At 44.2% G+C, this 16,939-nt stretch overlaps 1 protein-coding gene across 6 annotated transcripts in view; it reads right to left on the bottom strand.

Annotated features, from left to right (window-relative positions):
* Positions 1–16,939, bottom strand: part of sipa1l1 (signal-induced proliferation-associated 1 like 1) — a 163,803-nt gene that overhangs the window by 11,210 nt on the left and 135,654 nt on the right. For all 6 annotated transcript variants that reach the window (XM_007893254.2, XM_042337969.1, XM_007893253.2 and 3 more), the window contains 3 exons: positions 8,576–8,731; positions 6,002–6,129; positions 1,811–1,929 (listed from right to left, as the gene is read on the bottom strand). In XM_007893254.2, the coding sequence (XP_007891445.2) occupies positions 1,811–1,929; positions 6,002–6,129; positions 8,576–8,731 (403 nt within the window). The remainder of the gene's footprint in view (positions 1–1,810; positions 1,930–6,001; positions 6,130–8,575; positions 8,732–16,939) is intronic.

Here is a 16,939-nt window from a genome sequence, read left to right as displayed (position 1 = left end):
AAATGCAGCAGCCAGTTTGCAAACAGCAATATCCCATAGACAGCCATGCAGCGAGTGTTCAATCGCATTTGGGGGATTGTTGGCCACTGGGAGAAATACCCTTTTCCTTTTGAATAGTGCCATGGAATCTTTAAAATCCACCCGAAAAGGCAGACGGGACCTCAGTTTAACATCTCACCTGAAGGACGTCACCTCCGATAATGCAATACACCCCCATCGCCTCATGGGATTGTCAACTTAGACGATGTGATTCCAAGTCCCGCCGTGGGGCTTGAACTCACAACTTTCCGACTCAGAGCGTGCTGCCACTGAGCCAGTCTGAATCAACCACCATCAGAAATATTCTGACGCCCGACTTAATACAACCATCTGCCCCTATTTGAAGGCTGCTGCTAGTCCACGGAGCCTCACACATACATGCATTCGCTTGGTTTCCTCGTGTCTCACTTGACATTTCGTGCTGTGTGGCTGTCAGTAAAAGTAATTTATCAATCTGCTTTCGCAGGTCGTGCCTCCTATTTTGGGGACAAAGCCGCCACTGAATACCAAAGAGGGAGCTGGATTCGGAACATTTAACCCTCTGATCCTTGCTCCACATTAGAAACCAAGTGAAAGCTGCGAGCATCGAATCGATTCCTTGAGCACGATATTCTGCCTTGGCGCATTTGTCAAGCTCTGTTCTGTATTTGCAACGCCCAGCCTGTTTGCGCCAGATGTGTGCATTTTGAGAGCTAAAAGCCATAAGGAGCTTTCAGCAGTTCTGCCCTGCTCTCTGCATCTCCATCCTGGAGTCTCTTTGACTCTCTCCTTCCCTCCCTCTCTCCCCACTTTCAAAGTCATCTCAAAATGAGCGTCATTGAACACGGTTTGTCATCTTTGCTGGCCCTCAGATTGCCCACCCAGCATTGTCAGTACACTTGGGGACGTCCTCCTGATGTGAAAAACGTGGTATAATTGATAATAATAATCCTCACATTTGACATAGTGCTTCATTGCGTCATTGAGATGACTCAAAGCGCTTCACAGAATATACTGTAAAGTGAATCGATTATACATTTTGTGGGCGAATCCTGGCAGCCAATTGCACACAGAAGCGTCCCACAAACAGTCGTGGATTGAGTGACAAAATTATTATTTGTATTTATTTATTTGTTTGAAGGGGTTATTACCCCAGGAAAGTGATCCGCCAATCAAATTACTGCTAGATGAACAGGCGTGTGGAGTAAGGAAACTTGCCTAAGATTTCGCCCCGGCTGGGAATCGAACCCGGAATCCTCTCACTTGCGAGGCGAGTGCTCAACCAATACATTACAAGGTATTTTTAAATACTATATTATAGTCTTCAAAAAGGGTTAAAATGTTTTGCATTCTTTCCAGTGCTGTAAAAGCCTCGACTTACCGAAAGCTTTAGCTAAGTCGCTCGGTTCCTCAACTGGAAGCTAGTGTCAAGAGTGATTTATAATGTATGACATTTAAGACTCAATTTGATGAGCTGAAGTTGTACAGAGAGCATGTTAATAGTCAAACGCTGGCAACATGAGCAGTTTTACTCAACACCGACTTTCAAGTCATTTATTTTTGCTTTCTTCTTAAAAAAAAATCAGCTCTGCATATAGAAGTGCTGTTAAGTCAACTTAATAGGTCGCCACGGATAATCGTATAACATTTTCAGCAACTCTACATAAGGTGGCGTGTCCCCAGGCTATCAGCTAACTAGCAAAAAAAACTTGTCACACACACGCGCACATACACACACACAAAATCACTTTCTATGTTGAGACAGACACGGAATAGATTGTAACTTCTTTACCTGTCCGTGCTTATTGGGAGAAACATGGCCCATAATCTCCTGCTTTGACAGCCTGCCGTTGGGACTCTCTCTGAGCACAGATGTTACTTTCAACGCCGAGGGAATGTGCCAGGTTGGTTCTGAAATACATTATCGTAACACTTTGTAAAAACAACAGCGGAGAGATAGAGAATTTATTCTTCGCTGTGTAATTTACAAGCAGGCAAAATGTCAATTAAAAAAGACTTAACCGACCTTACAGCAGAGTGGAAAGGAAATGTGGGAGAGGTGAAGGATGTGCTTTGAACGTTCTGGAGTGAGGTTAATTTGATGACTGGCAAACAGCTCTAATTGCAAATGAAGGCGCTTATAATTAACATTGGCTTTTCTATCCGTTAACAGCAGTGGCATTCTGTGCGCTGAGCTCAGGAAACACAGATTAAAAACTGGGTCAAATTTGACATCAACCATATCGCAAAGGGAGGACAGGAAAAAAAAGACTGAGGGAAAGGAATTCCTTCCTCATTTTGGGATCCAGGGAGCCGAGGTGCAGGAGGAGATGTGAGGAGTTTTGATTTCTTTTAACACAGAGAGGAAGAGTGTGTAGGTGGCATATTTTAATCTCCAAAGAGGCAAGAGTTCAGTTCTTACAAGTGCTGAGAAAAGTAGAGAAAGGGCCAAAAAGTTAAGAGAAGGATCAGTTTTGTTAAGACTACAAGCTCTTTTATTAATAAATACAATAATCCTTGCATCGATATAGCGCTTTATCACATCACTGAGATGTCTCAAAGCGCGTCACAGAATATACTGTGAAGTGAATTGACTGTAGATTTTATGGTCAAAAACTGGCAGCCAATTGGATACAACAGTGACCCACAAACAGTTGTGGATTGAGTGACCAAACCATAATTATTTTTAGAGGGATTATTACCCCCGGAAAGTGATATGCCAATCGACTAAGAACCGGGTTCTTCCTTACTGCTATGTTAAACAGAGGCGTGTGGAGTAAGGAAACTTGCCTCAGCTTTCAGGCACCAAACACGGGTCCTCTCTTGTGAGGCGAATGCCCTAACCATCACACTATGGAACTCCTTTCATATCGAGAGAATGTCCCGATTTTGGCTGGGCATCGGATCTGAGGGGTGGAAGCTGAAGGGGTTAAGACGATGAAAGATAACCAAAAGAGTGGTCAAAGAGGTACGTTTTGAGGTGAACCTTTAAAGAGGGTAGGGAGCAAGTTAAATCCAGAAGCAGTGGTTATGCGACTGCTAGCTTGGTGTTTGGGGGAGAGATTATTAACCCCGGAAAGAGATGCGTATGAGGAAGGCTAGACTGATCAAGTAAGGAGTTCCAATGTTCATATTGAGGAACAATGAGTTAAGAAAATAGTGAGATGGCGTGATAAATCTTAATTTCATGCCTCTTTCGCAAATGTCGCAGAATGGACCTCTTAGAGTCTATAAGGCATTCCTGGCAGATATTCCTGGCTCCAAGACGTCCACTTTTTGGCAAAATAAATAACCTAAAGACGCCAAAATACCTTTATTAACTTTTAAGACGTGGCTGAGGGTTTGGGCAGTAAAGAGAGCTTACTAATGGTGAATTAGTGCTGGGGAGCGGGCCTCAGACGGGGGAAATGAAATGGGATCTATTCAGAAGTAAAAACACTGTAAAAAAAAACCACATTAATGGCATTTTAATGCCACTGTCAATATAACACAACTGTTGATTTTACTCAAGTTCACAGAAAGACTGCAGGACGTAGAAAGAATAATAAATTGTTTGGAATAGTCTTGCCAGCAAAGTATTGGAGCCAACATTGAGATTATTTAAGACCCATATAAGCATGACAGGAGAATTAATGCACTGAAGAACGATCAGCCTTTTCTGACTTGAAGGTTTTCTCAAGCTCTCGAGATCTTCCTAGTTCAGGAATAAATCCGCGTCACTAGTTCCTGGGCGTTGCAGGAGCCACTCTGATGGCTGGGGATACGCAGCGGGGAGACAGTATTAGGGTTTATCATTGTCATTCGGAATAATGGTGGATATCAAAAGCTAAACCACATCCTGTCTCGCACACTGCAATCTGATGCACAGCATAATAACAGTAACAGTAACACACAGACAAAACAGATGGTTCGGAAGAAAAGAACCTCAGTTAGTATGAAAATAAGAGGAGGCCCTTTTGGCAAGGGAGAAGCTTTCCGACGTTTGGAATGAGTTCAGTTCATCTCATGAGACGTTTTAACATGTTGTGTGCTGAACTCCATTCGAGTTGCAATCTTCCGAATGACAGAATAATAATCCTTGCATGTTGTTCACATCGTTGAGACGTCTCAAGGCGCTTCTCAGAATATGTCGTAAAGTGAATTGCCTGTATTTTGTGGGCGAAACGCGGCAGCCAATTGGGCCCAGCAGTGTCCCACAAACATCATGAACAGATGTGTCTTTCATCTGGTAGGAAAATTGTGCAGAGATTTCACAAAGGAGCTCAGATCCAAGACAAGTTAGAAAGGAGCAATGTTTCACTGCCGATGATTATCAAGACTCAATAATTGGAAGCGGATGATCTGGACTAGAGCTAAGGCAGTTTAGGAGCTTAAAACCCTCAGAAGCCAGTTCTTCCTGCCCCAAGTAAAACCCTTGTAAACACTGCGGCATCCAGTGATAATTTACTAATTTACTAATCTTGAAGCCAGAAAATCAGTCAAGGCTTAAATGGCAGCGGGGATTGAAGTAGCAAATTCTGTCTCGATCCAGCCGCTTCAAAATCAGGAACTATAAGAAATTAGATTCTAACCATAAACATTCCAAATTACCAAATGACCAATCATCCACCGCTCTGTTGCATTCACCATTTTGGATCCTAGCCAGCTCGGAGGGGAAAGCAACTCCGCTCTCTTACACCTCAGTGTCGTCAACCGAGCGAGATGTTAAACCCGTCTGCCTGTTCAGATGGATGTTAATGATCCCATGGCACTATTCAAATAGTTGTTCCAAGTCTCTTGGCAAACAATTCTCCTCCCACCCCCCCCAAACAAAAATATGGTAATTCACTCAATTGGACCCTCAATTGAGATGTGGGTCATTGCTGTGCCCTACTTTGGCTGTTGTGTTTTCCCACAAAACTTGCACTTTACTGTATATCCTGTGAGCACTTGAAATATCCTGTTGACGTGGAAAAAAAACGCTATTTCAAATGCAAGGATTAGTAGTAGCCATCGTATAATAATATAGAAGCTCCATCAAAATCTGGTGATTTTTTTTATTTTGTGGGCCAACACAACAGTCAATTTGTGCCCAGCAATATCCCACAAACAGCCACAAAGAGATGGGCCAAGTTTATCTGGGGGATGGGTGGTCAGGAAAACACAGAAGAAACTCCCTCATCATTTTGATTAGTGCTACCGGATCTTTTGCGTCCACCTGAACAGGCAGATAGGATCTTGAGTTTAACGTCTCATCCAACGTGTGGAGTCCTGTAGCTCAATGGTTAGAGCACCTGGGTCCAAACGCCTAATAATAATCCCTTCATAAAACAAAAACAATAATAAATTGGTCATTTTCAATCCACGACTGTTTGTGGGACGCTGCTGTGCGCAATTGGCTGCTGCGTTTCGCCCACAAATATACAGTCAATTCACTTTACAGTATATTCTGTGAAGCGCTTTGAGATGTCTAGAAGATGTGAAAGGCGCTATATCAAAATGCAAGGATTATTATTATTTGAAAGACGGTAGCTTTGACAGTGTAGCACTTCTACAGAACTGACTAGAATGTCAGTCTAAGCTAATGATCTCATAGTGTTGACTTGGGTCTCAAAGCCACCATCTTCTGGCTCAGAAGCCACAGTGCTGCCAACAGAACCAGGCCAACAATGCGTTCTTGCCCGAGTGGATCCAGTTCCCCTCCTCCGACAGAGTGCGACAAGCTGGAAACCACTAAATGCCTCATTACTGCATTAGTCAGTGAAACAAAGAGGGCACAAGCCAAGTCCGAGAGCGATTACAAGAAGTAATCGGAGGGCAGAAAGAGGGCATCGTCTGCTATATTAAAACAGCAGTAATGCCACAAACAAGTCATGGTTTGAATTTATAAACGTGTACATGGCAACGCAGATTGAAATGAACTGGTAATAATTTACTGTGCCAGTATGAATAGACCAGATGTTTTCTCAATTCCAGGAGGCAGATGAGAGGCCATGACACTCACCGGGGGTGGTTTTCTCCATGTTACTCTCCTCGCTCCTCTGCCAGCTGGGCGTGGATTTCCCGCTACCCCCACTCTCGTTGAAGCTCTGCCGATCCATCGACCCCGGAGATCGCCGGTTGATGCCAAAACTGATGACAGAAATCAAAAGGGGAGGATGTTTACTCATTGGGCAAAGCCTCTTTGGTAAGTAATCAGTCAGAAGAGAGCTTAGTGAGGGAAAAATTGATTAAAGACGTGAAAGTAGATTATATCTTAAAAAAAAGTCGGACTTGGAATAATTCCCACCCCAGCAGGAACAACAAAAACAACTTGCATTGATACAGCGCCCTTCAAATGGGGGCAGAGGGTCAGAGCGCTTAAATATTGAACAATTACAACAACGAATGAGTGAGAGCATTTGAGGAGCATCACAAACGCAGCAATTTCAGTGCCTTTATTTTCTTACCTTTCACATATGAACTCACACTTGAAGAGGTTATCAAAAGCAAACAGAACCAATGAGGAAGCTTGTGTGCATAAGAGTGGGGGAGAAACCTAGCGGAGCCATATACACACACACACTCAGGTATGGCCACTTCTGTAAACAATGTGATCCAACCTGGTAGGAATTAAACACTTAAGAAAATCTGATTTACTGGGACAGCGGGCAGTGGCACAGTGTGTTTGTGTGGCCTGTGTTTGTGTGCAAGAAGATAAATACACAGAGGTTAGAGAGACAGAGAATTAGATGGATCATACCTGATGCGATTACTATACTGACGGTTTAATGTTTTATAGCATGAATCAGACTTTTTTTTAAAAAATCCACATAATTTCAGTAACTGCACATTCTTGTGTGTAAATGTAAAATGTCAATTGTAACAGATTTTTTAAAAAAAACCTATGCTGTACCTTACAAAACATTTAGGATGCATCACATTTATCCCAGCTTTTTGGGGATTATTTTGAATAGCCTGATTGTTTGGGAGCGAGCTGGATTTCCATTGCTAAATTGTAGTCGTTCCTACCAAGCCATGGAGCTCTGTGTGCATGTGATTAGAGAGAGTAAATAAAACCGTTCATTAGTCTGGATAAGGCATTTCCCACAGCTCGGTGACTGTGCTGCTTTTACTTCAAATTCCACAATGATCTGTAATGTTTGCACACCATCAGCCAAACCTCTATAAATAAACTGATCTGATCTGACAGTGGTGGGGAGGTGGGAGGGGGATTGGGGGGATAGGGATTGGAGAAGCATCTGCCACAATTGAAAACAGAAGTTTTCTTCAAAAAGAAGCAGGTTATTTCCAGTTACATGTGGGTGTTTCGCCCACAAATTACACCGTCAATCAATCCACTTTACAATATGTTCTGTGAAGCATTTTTGAGACTTCTCAACGACTCGGTAAGGCGCTGTATCAAATGCAAGGATTATTATTATTATTATGATGTATGCTAGTGCTCGGAAACGGCATCTCTTGTAGTAAAAAGAAAGGAGTTACATTTATCCTTAAAAGTTTTAATTCTCCACCAAAGTAATAATAATCCTTGCAATTTAATATAGAGCCATTTCACGTGAGGACATCTCACGTCACCTGTTACTTTTGCCATCTCAAAAGTAATTACTGTCAAGTTGGTCACTTTTTTTTAAAAAAAAGGTGAACACTGCAGCCAAATTGCACCCAGCAATGTCCCACAAACAGGCACGAAATGAAGGACCAACTTTATTTGGGGGATTGTTGGCCAGGACACCAGGAGAGAGAAGCTCCCTTCTCTTTCCAAATAGTGCCATGGGATCTTTGACATTCACCCGAACAGGTAATTCTACATCTGCGTCTCGTTTGTGTCTTGGAATGTCCTCCCGACATGAAATGCGCTATATAAATGCGATTTGTTGCTGTTCCCTGTCTAGCTCACCTGTTCCCTTCATCGTTTCAAACATAAATGGACACAGTTAAATACGGTGGCTTGCTCAGGCCGTTCCTATTGCTCGGCTGGCAGCCTGCGTTCAGACAGAAAGGCAGGACAAGTCAGCACCAAGCCGCAAGCAGAAGAAAGCGGGCAAGATTGACGCTAAGTATTGACATCCTCACGATGATACCTCGTGTTTCGCCCTGTGCATTCTGTACGCATTGCAAGGATCTTGATATTGCTGTTTAATTGGCAGACAGCAGTATCCTCCTTATGTATTGTACTACCAGACAGCAATTGTTTCAACAAGTAACATGAAAGGTTCAACAAAGGGCTATATCAGGGGCCACCAAGAGAACAATGTGCGATATTTTTTGATGGTTTCACAATACATGCAGCGCGGGTCGCCTCTTTAAATAAACCCGCTTGCCTGCACAGCGTGTTACAGGTATCTGGAGCAAAAAAAAACATGCGTCTCTTTCTGCCTCATTTCATTCTAATTTTGGAGCCTACAATTAGCAGGAAATGAATACCTGTTAACAGATGTCAGCGATATCAGCCTCTCGTTTAGTCTGCTCGGCAGGGCACAGAGATCAATGCGTACAAACTCAACAACACGCGTCTAACTTGGCCTCAGGCGAGCCGCTAACAACCGGATTAATTACAGCACGGGCTGGCACTCACCCGTCAGGGGTGGACTTCTGCCTCCGGTGGGAGCCACCGCCAGATCCAGTGTCGCTGGAGGAAGACAGGTTGCTGGGAGAGCTGCGGCAGTGCTGGCTCCTTCCCACCGAGACCGACGATAGAGACACGTAGGGACTGTCCGCCGAGGGGTGCAATCTGCAAGAGAGGCAACCTGTCACCACTTCGCTTGAAATAAAAATCACAGCAGAAACTCGTGGAGTTGAGGGTGGTCAATAAACTGACCTGTTTTGCCCTTAGTGCCGAGGTGTCCCTTACGAGCGAGTTTGGGACGATTTGGGCCATAAGTGATAAGAAGATAGAAACAAAATGGAAAATACTGCAGATAAGAAGATATAGATGGGTTCAACTGTGTCTGGTTTCTGTGTTCAGGAGTGCAAATGCACAACAGAACAATAATCCTTCATGTTACAATGTGAAATCCCCAAGGACGTTAGAAATGTAAAATGTTTGTGGAGATACAAGGGGGAAAAGCGTATGCCCATCTTCATCAGAAATGAAAACACAAATCGCTGGATTGACTCAGTCATTTAACCGGCCCCCGAAAGAGAAAGTTAATAATAATCTTTGCATTTGACGCAGGGCCTTATCATGTCGTTGAGATGTCTCAAAGCTGGGGGAAAGGCGTGATCTTTCAGATGGTCACAACAAAATGTCAACCCCATCACTCTCCCCCCTCCCTCCTACTGATGGGACCGATTACCTACTTATCCATCAGATCTGCTTTGGGCAGCCGGGTGTCTGACACGTGCAGAGAAGAAAGCCATCACCATGCTTAAGAGCATTCAAACCAACCTGATAAATTGGTCATTCACTTTATGGGATTGTCGTGGATATTGCTGTGTGCAAACTATCTGCCACGTTTGCCTAAAAATACACAGTCACTACACTCAACACCAATCACCTGTGAAGCATTTTGAGAAATTGACGTTATGGATGCTATATCAAATACAATAATTATCATTAAGGGTGATTATTATAACTTGCTGTAACTTTCCTTTATTAAGTGTGTGTTACCCAAACTATAGTAATAATACTTAGCTTGATGTAACGCCTTGATGTCAGAGAACATCTCAAAGCGCTTCACAGAATATATTGTAAAATGCAGTGTGTTTTGTGGGTGAACCCAGCAGCCAATTTGTGCACAGCAATGGCCCCACAAACAGCCATGAAGTGAATGAACAATCTTATTTGGGGGAGGATTGTTGGCCAGAACACCAGGAGAAACTCCCTTCTCCTTTTGAGTATTCCAACGCATTCCACAAAAACACTGATGTACAATCGTTACACAGTCAGCCAAAACCACCGATAAATTTGACACCAACATTTAAGCCATCTTGGTATTACAACTTAACAATGTCTTAACCCTGAAACTTGGGTCAAAAAAAACCTCCCTTGTGTCTAAACACTGATTTATCACAATAGTCGAGACTTGGGAGAACTCAGTACCCAATCTAACTGAAGCCAGGAGTTAGATTTATTTAGCGGAGCAGACAGCCCGTAAAGCCGAAGAATGCAGAGGCTGAGGGCTCTGCACAAAGGTAGGTCACATTCTTGGTTGCAGTGGCTCCTGATTGACACAGAGCTGAGCCTCATAAGAACATAGGAATTGCTCAACCAAGGAAGGCCAAGGTCCATCCAGTTCGCCTTCCACCATCCTGGCAGTCTCAGGCCTACGTCATGTTCCCAACTTTATACTGTGTCCAACGATATTATTTCCTAAAAAAAATTTGATGTAATTCGCTTTTGAAAGAATCAACACTTTCTGCTTCCACGGTTTCCCCAGGGAGCCTGTTCCATATCTACTGGGACACACAGCCAGTCTGTGAGGTATCTGCCACTTACTGACTTCGAAAAGAAATTGACTAAATGCTCAAGGTAAAATAACATGAAAGGGTATGGGGGAAGGAGCAGGGTAATGGGATTACTGTGGGTTGCTATGGTTGGGGAGCCAGTAGCAGCACAGCTGTGATGCATCAAATGGCTGTCTTCTTTGCTGTAAGCTTTCTATGGTTCAAAGTGAAACCTAGCCACGCTCTCCGTTCAGCGGACTCTGGCCTGTTTCATGTCCCCCATCCTGCCTGTCCCACCACTGCCGGTCTGGCCTTCAGTCTTTCTGACCCCACCCTTTGGGACTCCATCCCACATTCCCTTTGCCTTGCCCTCTCTCTTGCCTCCTTCAAGGTCCGTCTCAAGACCCTCCTCTTCGACCACACCTTCAGCCACCCTCCTAGCCCTACCCTCCTGATCCCAACCCCCAGCTTGGGTGCAAATCCTTGACTGTCCAACAACTTGTCGTCCTCCCGATGTGAAAGGCGAACACAAATTTTATTTGTTGTTGGTACAATAAATATCCAGGGGAAAAGAAGAAGCAGGAAAGAGAACACAAGGCTGATCTCAGACCGTTACACTGTAATCCAATGCCCAGTTTACAATGCTTGCGAGAGAGCAGTTAATGCTCCCAAACCCCAGAGTGCCAATAATCAGCTGTTGCACGTTTAATGTTATTAAAGAGCTGATGATTTTGATGGTCGGATTCGATTAGTTTACGTTTACACTACACCTGCTTTGAACTCACATTTACCTAATGCGCAGTCACAACACTTGCAGCCATCTTCTGCGACATACTTACAGACTCTGTACAAAGTGTAAGGGTTATTAGTCTGGCAGTGCCAAGTTCTTAAGTTGTTCCAGAGCTGGGCTCCGCTGCATAATTGTTGATCGGAGCACGTGGGGGCCTCCTGCCTGAGGTACTCACCATCACAGCAACAGCAGCAAAGACCAACTCTCCAGATTTATTTGGCTTCATTTTATTTTTGCTTTCCTTCCACCCCCCAATCCATCTGTCAGACTGGTGACGTAGTTAAGCTCTTATTGGTACGGCAGCCTTTAAACAGAACGTGTATGTTTTGCTTACCACACAAGTTAACGGACATTCCACTCTCCTGCTTAAAAACCCCGAAACCTTCTCAGAATCCTGTCCATGCAAAAAATCTGGTAGAGGAACAATGGGAATCATTCACATTTCAGCCCAGCATGAAAGAAAACACTGGCATTTGGAACAAGATATACAGTTAATTCATTTTACGTTGTATTCTCTGAAGTACTTTGAGACGGCTCAACGACATGATAAGATGCTGTTCCAAATGCAAGGATTATTACATATTATATCATTATTATTGTATTCACTTTAATCTGTCGAAATAATATTACAACAGTCTCAGAGCATTGGCCCCTGCAGTTCCCCCGTCACAGGAAAATAACCCTCGCCTATTCCCTGGTTCCTTTAAAGGCTCTCGATACGTCTCCACTATTTTACTTCTCGTTGAGAAAGATGGTTATGAAATCAGAATGAAGTGTTTGATATAAATCACTCTGCGATTTCCTCAAAGCGCTTCAAACTCTTTCATTACACGACTGGGCTCTGCTGATACCCTGCTGCTGTATGTCGCCTGAGTGGCCATTATTTATGTGCGAGTCTCGACCGTTTATCCTACTGCAGGGTTGGGACATCGCAGACTAGCCCGATCCTGTCCTCAGCCACAGACGCTTGCACCTTCCAGCAGGAGTCAGTGTATCCTCACTGGGGTGACACCCCCTGAACGATCCCACCCCCACTCCTCAATCTAGGGGACAACAGGAATACCCCCTGCTGCTGGTTGCCATCAATTTACTGCCGATAATAATAATAATCATAATAATCCTTGCATTTGATACAGCGCCTTGTCACGTCTTTGAGACGTCTCAAAGCGCTTCACAGTATGTACTGCAAAGTGAATTGACTGTATATTTTGTGGGCGAAACGGGGAAGCCAATTGCACACAGAGGTGTCCCACAAACAGTCGTGGATTTACCGACCAATGTATTATTATAATTTTTGGGGGAAGGAATTTTTACCTCCAGAAAAGCGATCCGCCAATCGACTAACAGCCGGGTTCCTACTTATTGCTAGGTAAACAGAGGCGTGTGGAGTAAGGAAACTTGCCCAACATTTTACCTAATAATAATCATAATAATTTTTGCATTTGATACGGCACCTTATCACGTCGTTGAGACGACTCTATGCTGATTGCCACCCTATTCTGACCCTGGGTCGGGTCTAAACGGTTAACCATTATCATTTTATTTCCAACGCAACTTGCTCCAAGATTCTCGGACTTGGCTGATTTTGGCGCCAACTTCCAACGAGAAGCAGATTTAGTTTCAGTCCGAGTGGTTTTGTTGCTTCACTCGCTTTTGACGAACCTGGAACGATTTTGCCCCCGTTTGATTGTGCTGCTCTTGGTAGATCTTTTTTTAAAAAAATAATTCCAGCAGTCACTGAAGCTGTCTTCGATTTGCAACAACTTGATGTCCAGCAGCAGAGATGTCTCATTGTGCTGCTTTTAAACTGTCTAAATTTGTTGATCTCCAGCGAATCCCATTAGTTAACTAGGCTGGAATGTCTCCTCAGCTCCACCAAGAGCTCCTATTGTGAGAACAAATACTTGCAGCTTGCTACAAAAAGGTCCTTGACCTGTGTGGTTCTGGTTTAAACCCCAGAGTACAACTCCAGCATGTCGCAAAGTATAATGAGAGACAGCTGTGTCTGCTCATGTGTTCAGGGTAGGCTTTAACCCTTTGAGGTGTTTTCCTTCGGCAAATTATATATTAATACAACAGTTAATCGCCCATCAAAAAACAGAAAGTCGAGGATCTATGCTACAACCAGCTTTGACCATGAATCCCAGTGAGTGTGGCTAAGCCATGTTGAAAGCTGCAGGCTTTCCAGCAGCGTAGCGGTTAGCAAGCGAGAGGACCCAGGTTCGGTTCCCGAGCAGGGTGAAATCTTAGGCAAGTTTCCTTACTCCACACGCCTCTAGTTTACCTAGCAGCACGTAGGAACCCGGTTGTTAGTTGTTGTTCATTGACTGGTAGATCACTTTTTGGGAGTAATAATCCCTCAAAATAAATTTGAGCACTCAATCCACAACGTTTTGTGGGACGCTGTTGTGCGCAATTAAGCTACCGTGTTTTGCCCAGAAAATATAGTCAACAACAACAGCTTGCACGTATAATAGTGCCCTCCACGCAGGGTAGCGTCTCAGAGTGCTTAACAGTGGCAGAGCCTGACTCCGAATTGGGGGCAGGTGGCCGTAAGCATGGTCAAAGAGGAAAGTTTTCAGCCAGGACTTGGAAGAGGGGAGAGAGCGGGCAAGGCCCAGAGATTGAGGGAGAGTGTTCCAGAGTTTTGGGGCCCAGTGGCTGAAAGCGCAACCTGCGATGGTGGGGCGGAGGGTGTGAGGGACGAACAGGAAGCCAGTGCCAGTCGAGCTAGTGGTGGATTGGGGAGTGAGGAGAGGTAGGGAGGTGCCAGGGAGTGAAGGGATTGCAGTCAGTCCACATTACAATACATTCAGTGAAGCACTTTGAGATGTCTCGACTACGTGATAAGGCGTTATATCAAATGCAAGGATTATTATTATAATGTAGGTGTAGGAGTACATTGTTCTCTGTTTGATGTGGGAGGAAGTGAAGAACAGGTAGGATTTTCTTTACTATTAGATCCCTGTCATTTTTCTCGTCTTTTCAAGTTGCCAGCACCTTCTACTTCTCCGATGCCGTGTGGCATCCAACCATCAGTGATGCATGATAATGTATCAGGATTGAGGGCATCCCGATGATCTCCTTGATCAATCTTACTGCTCCTCTAACCTTCAAAAGTGCATTTCAGCCTCACCGACCCGAACAATTCAAACGCCTGTTTCTTGTGAAATTCCAAACTTCCGTGACCCTCCTCTGCACTCGTTCAACGTATGAAAGGAGACGATCTGGGAGATGAGCCAACAGATCATCTCAACTCAACTGTGTGAAATGCTCCTTTCTGCAAGTCACTTTGATGCACATTTCAGATGCTTGAGTTTTCACTGCAGATTACACAGCTGTGAGGGCTCCAACGCAAGCAGCCCAAAGAGGGAGGTAAAAGTTTATAAAACTGCTGCTGTGACTGAACTCTGCAGGTTCATCCAAGAACTATTATCCAGCGCTCAAAGCATGCAATATCCATTGTCAGTACTTTTATAAACATTTTAAACATGTCTTGTTCTTCATTCTGCCAAGGAACGAAGGCCATCTGGGTAGGAATTAAATCACCCCGACCTCCTTTTAGGAGGAATGAAAGTGTGATATCTCACAGCCTAGATTTTGTCTCTGACATCGCAGGAGCTGTGGGTCAGATATGAACTTTAGAAGGGTGTCTTGTTTCACCATGAACTGTCCTTTCTTCCCCCACATCCGCGCCATGACCGGCACTGCCTACCACCACCTCCGTAACATTGCCAGACTCCGCCACTGCCTCACCCCTCAGGCTGCCAAAATCCTCACCCACGCATTCGTCACCTCAAGGCTTGATTATGGGAACTCCCTCCTCATCGGCTTTCCCAACTCTTCCCTTCACAAGCCGCAGATCATCCAAAACTCTGTAGCTCGTGTACTCTCACGCACCAGGCTCCGTGACCCCATCACTCCCATCCTGCCCAACTCACCCTACCATTGGTGGCTGGGCTTTCAGCCTCTCTGCCCCCTCACTCTGGAACTCCATCCCACAGTCCCCTTGCCTCGCTTCCTCCCTTGCCTCCTTCAAGGCCAGTCTCAAGACTCTCCTCTTCGATCGTGCCTTCAGTTCCCCTCCCACCTCTCTGCCTTCCCTAACCCACCCGTCCCCATGCTTGCCTCCTGACCCCTGACTGTCCAGCGCCTTGGGAGATGTCCTCCGGACGTGAAAGGCGTTCTATAAATTTAATTTTGTTGTTGTTGTTGGGGGGTGATCTGATTGAGGAGTTTAAAATGATAAAGGGATTTGATAGGGTAGATACTGAGAATATTTCCTCTGGTGGGGGAATCCAGAACAAAGGGACGTCGTCTTAAAATTAGAGCTAGACCTTTTAGGAGGGAAATTAGGAAGCATTTTTTCACACAAAGCGTAGAGGAAATCTGGAACTCTCTCCCCCAAAAGGCTGTGTATACTGGTTTAATTAAAATTTTCAAGACTCAGGTGGATAGATTTTTGTTAGGTAAGGGTATCAAGGGATATGGGGCAAAGGCAGGTAATTGGAGTTGAGGTACAGATCAGCCATGATCTAATAGAATGGTGGAGCAGACTCAAGAGGTCTCAAAGCACTTCACAGAATATACTGTAAAGTGAATTGACTGTATATTTTTGTGTGCAAAATGTGGCAGCCAATTGCACACAGCAGTGTCCCACAAACAGTCATGGATTGAAATGAACAAGTTATTATTATTATTGTGCCAGCACCTCCGAGTGTGCTGGGAAATGTCCCATTCTTCAGGTCTATGCCTGAAAATCATCATTTTAAAATATTAAGACTTTGCAAAATCTTTAGCCAAAAAGGGTTTGAAAAGGTTTCTGGATTATCTGGGAGAAGCATTCTTTGACAGTGGTTCTGTTCATTGTTTCACAGTACACCCACTGAGACAAAGAGACATCAGAGACAAAAGCTCCGACTTCAAGTTGCTCAGGAAGACCGTTGTGAGATATCACACTTTCAAAAGGCTTTGTTTCCTCCTTAAAGGCAGTTGGGATTTGATTTCAATTCAGTCTTAATTTGGAAACCCCTTTTTCACAGTTCCTAACAGAACGGGAATCTGTCATCACTTGATATACATGTGTTTTTTAAGCAGGAGCTCGAACTGACACTGAGTGGGTAGGGGTTGATAAGACCAATACTAATATCCCGATTAAATATGTCCACATAGACAGGAGTTCAAAGCTGAGAGCTTTCCTGGATAAATGTCTACGTTCCTGCATTCACACAAGGCCGTGCTCTTACTATCGGAGGAGTTAGCAAAGCTACGTGAGGAAAATGTAAAGAATGATGTGTACGGGGGAAGAGGCTTTTTTTAATCCAAGAAATAAAGGTTAAAGAGCAGCCAGAATGCAGTTCATACTTGTTTAGACAGAGGACCATGACCATTTAAGATGTATACGATTACAGAATCTTACAGCATAGGAGGAGGACATTCAGCCCATCGTGCCTGTGCCAGCCCTCTGAAAGAGGTATCCAACTAGTCTCACTCCCTGGCTCTTACCCCATAGCCCTGCAAATTGTTCCTTTTCAGATATATATCCAATTCCCTTTTGAGAATTATTATTGAATCTGTTTCCAGGTTGTGCTTTCCAGATCGTAACAACTCGCACTGTAAACATTTTTTTCCCCTCATCTCCCATCTGGTTCTTTTGCCAATTATCTTGAATCGGTGTCCTCTGGTTACCGACACACCTGCCAGTGGAAACGGTTTATTTACTCTATCAAAACCTGTCACAATTTTCAACACCTCTATTTAATC

This window comes from Callorhinchus milii, unplaced genomic scaffold, assembly GCF_018977255.1.
Source record: "Callorhinchus milii isolate IMCB2004 unplaced genomic scaffold, IMCB_Cmil_1.0 Scaffold9, whole genome shotgun sequence".
Lineage (NCBI taxonomy): Eukaryota > Metazoa > Chordata > Chondrichthyes > Chimaeriformes > Callorhinchidae > Callorhinchus > Callorhinchus milii.
Note: the sequence above shows the minus strand (reverse complement) of the source record. Positions and strands in the feature narration are given on the sequence as shown.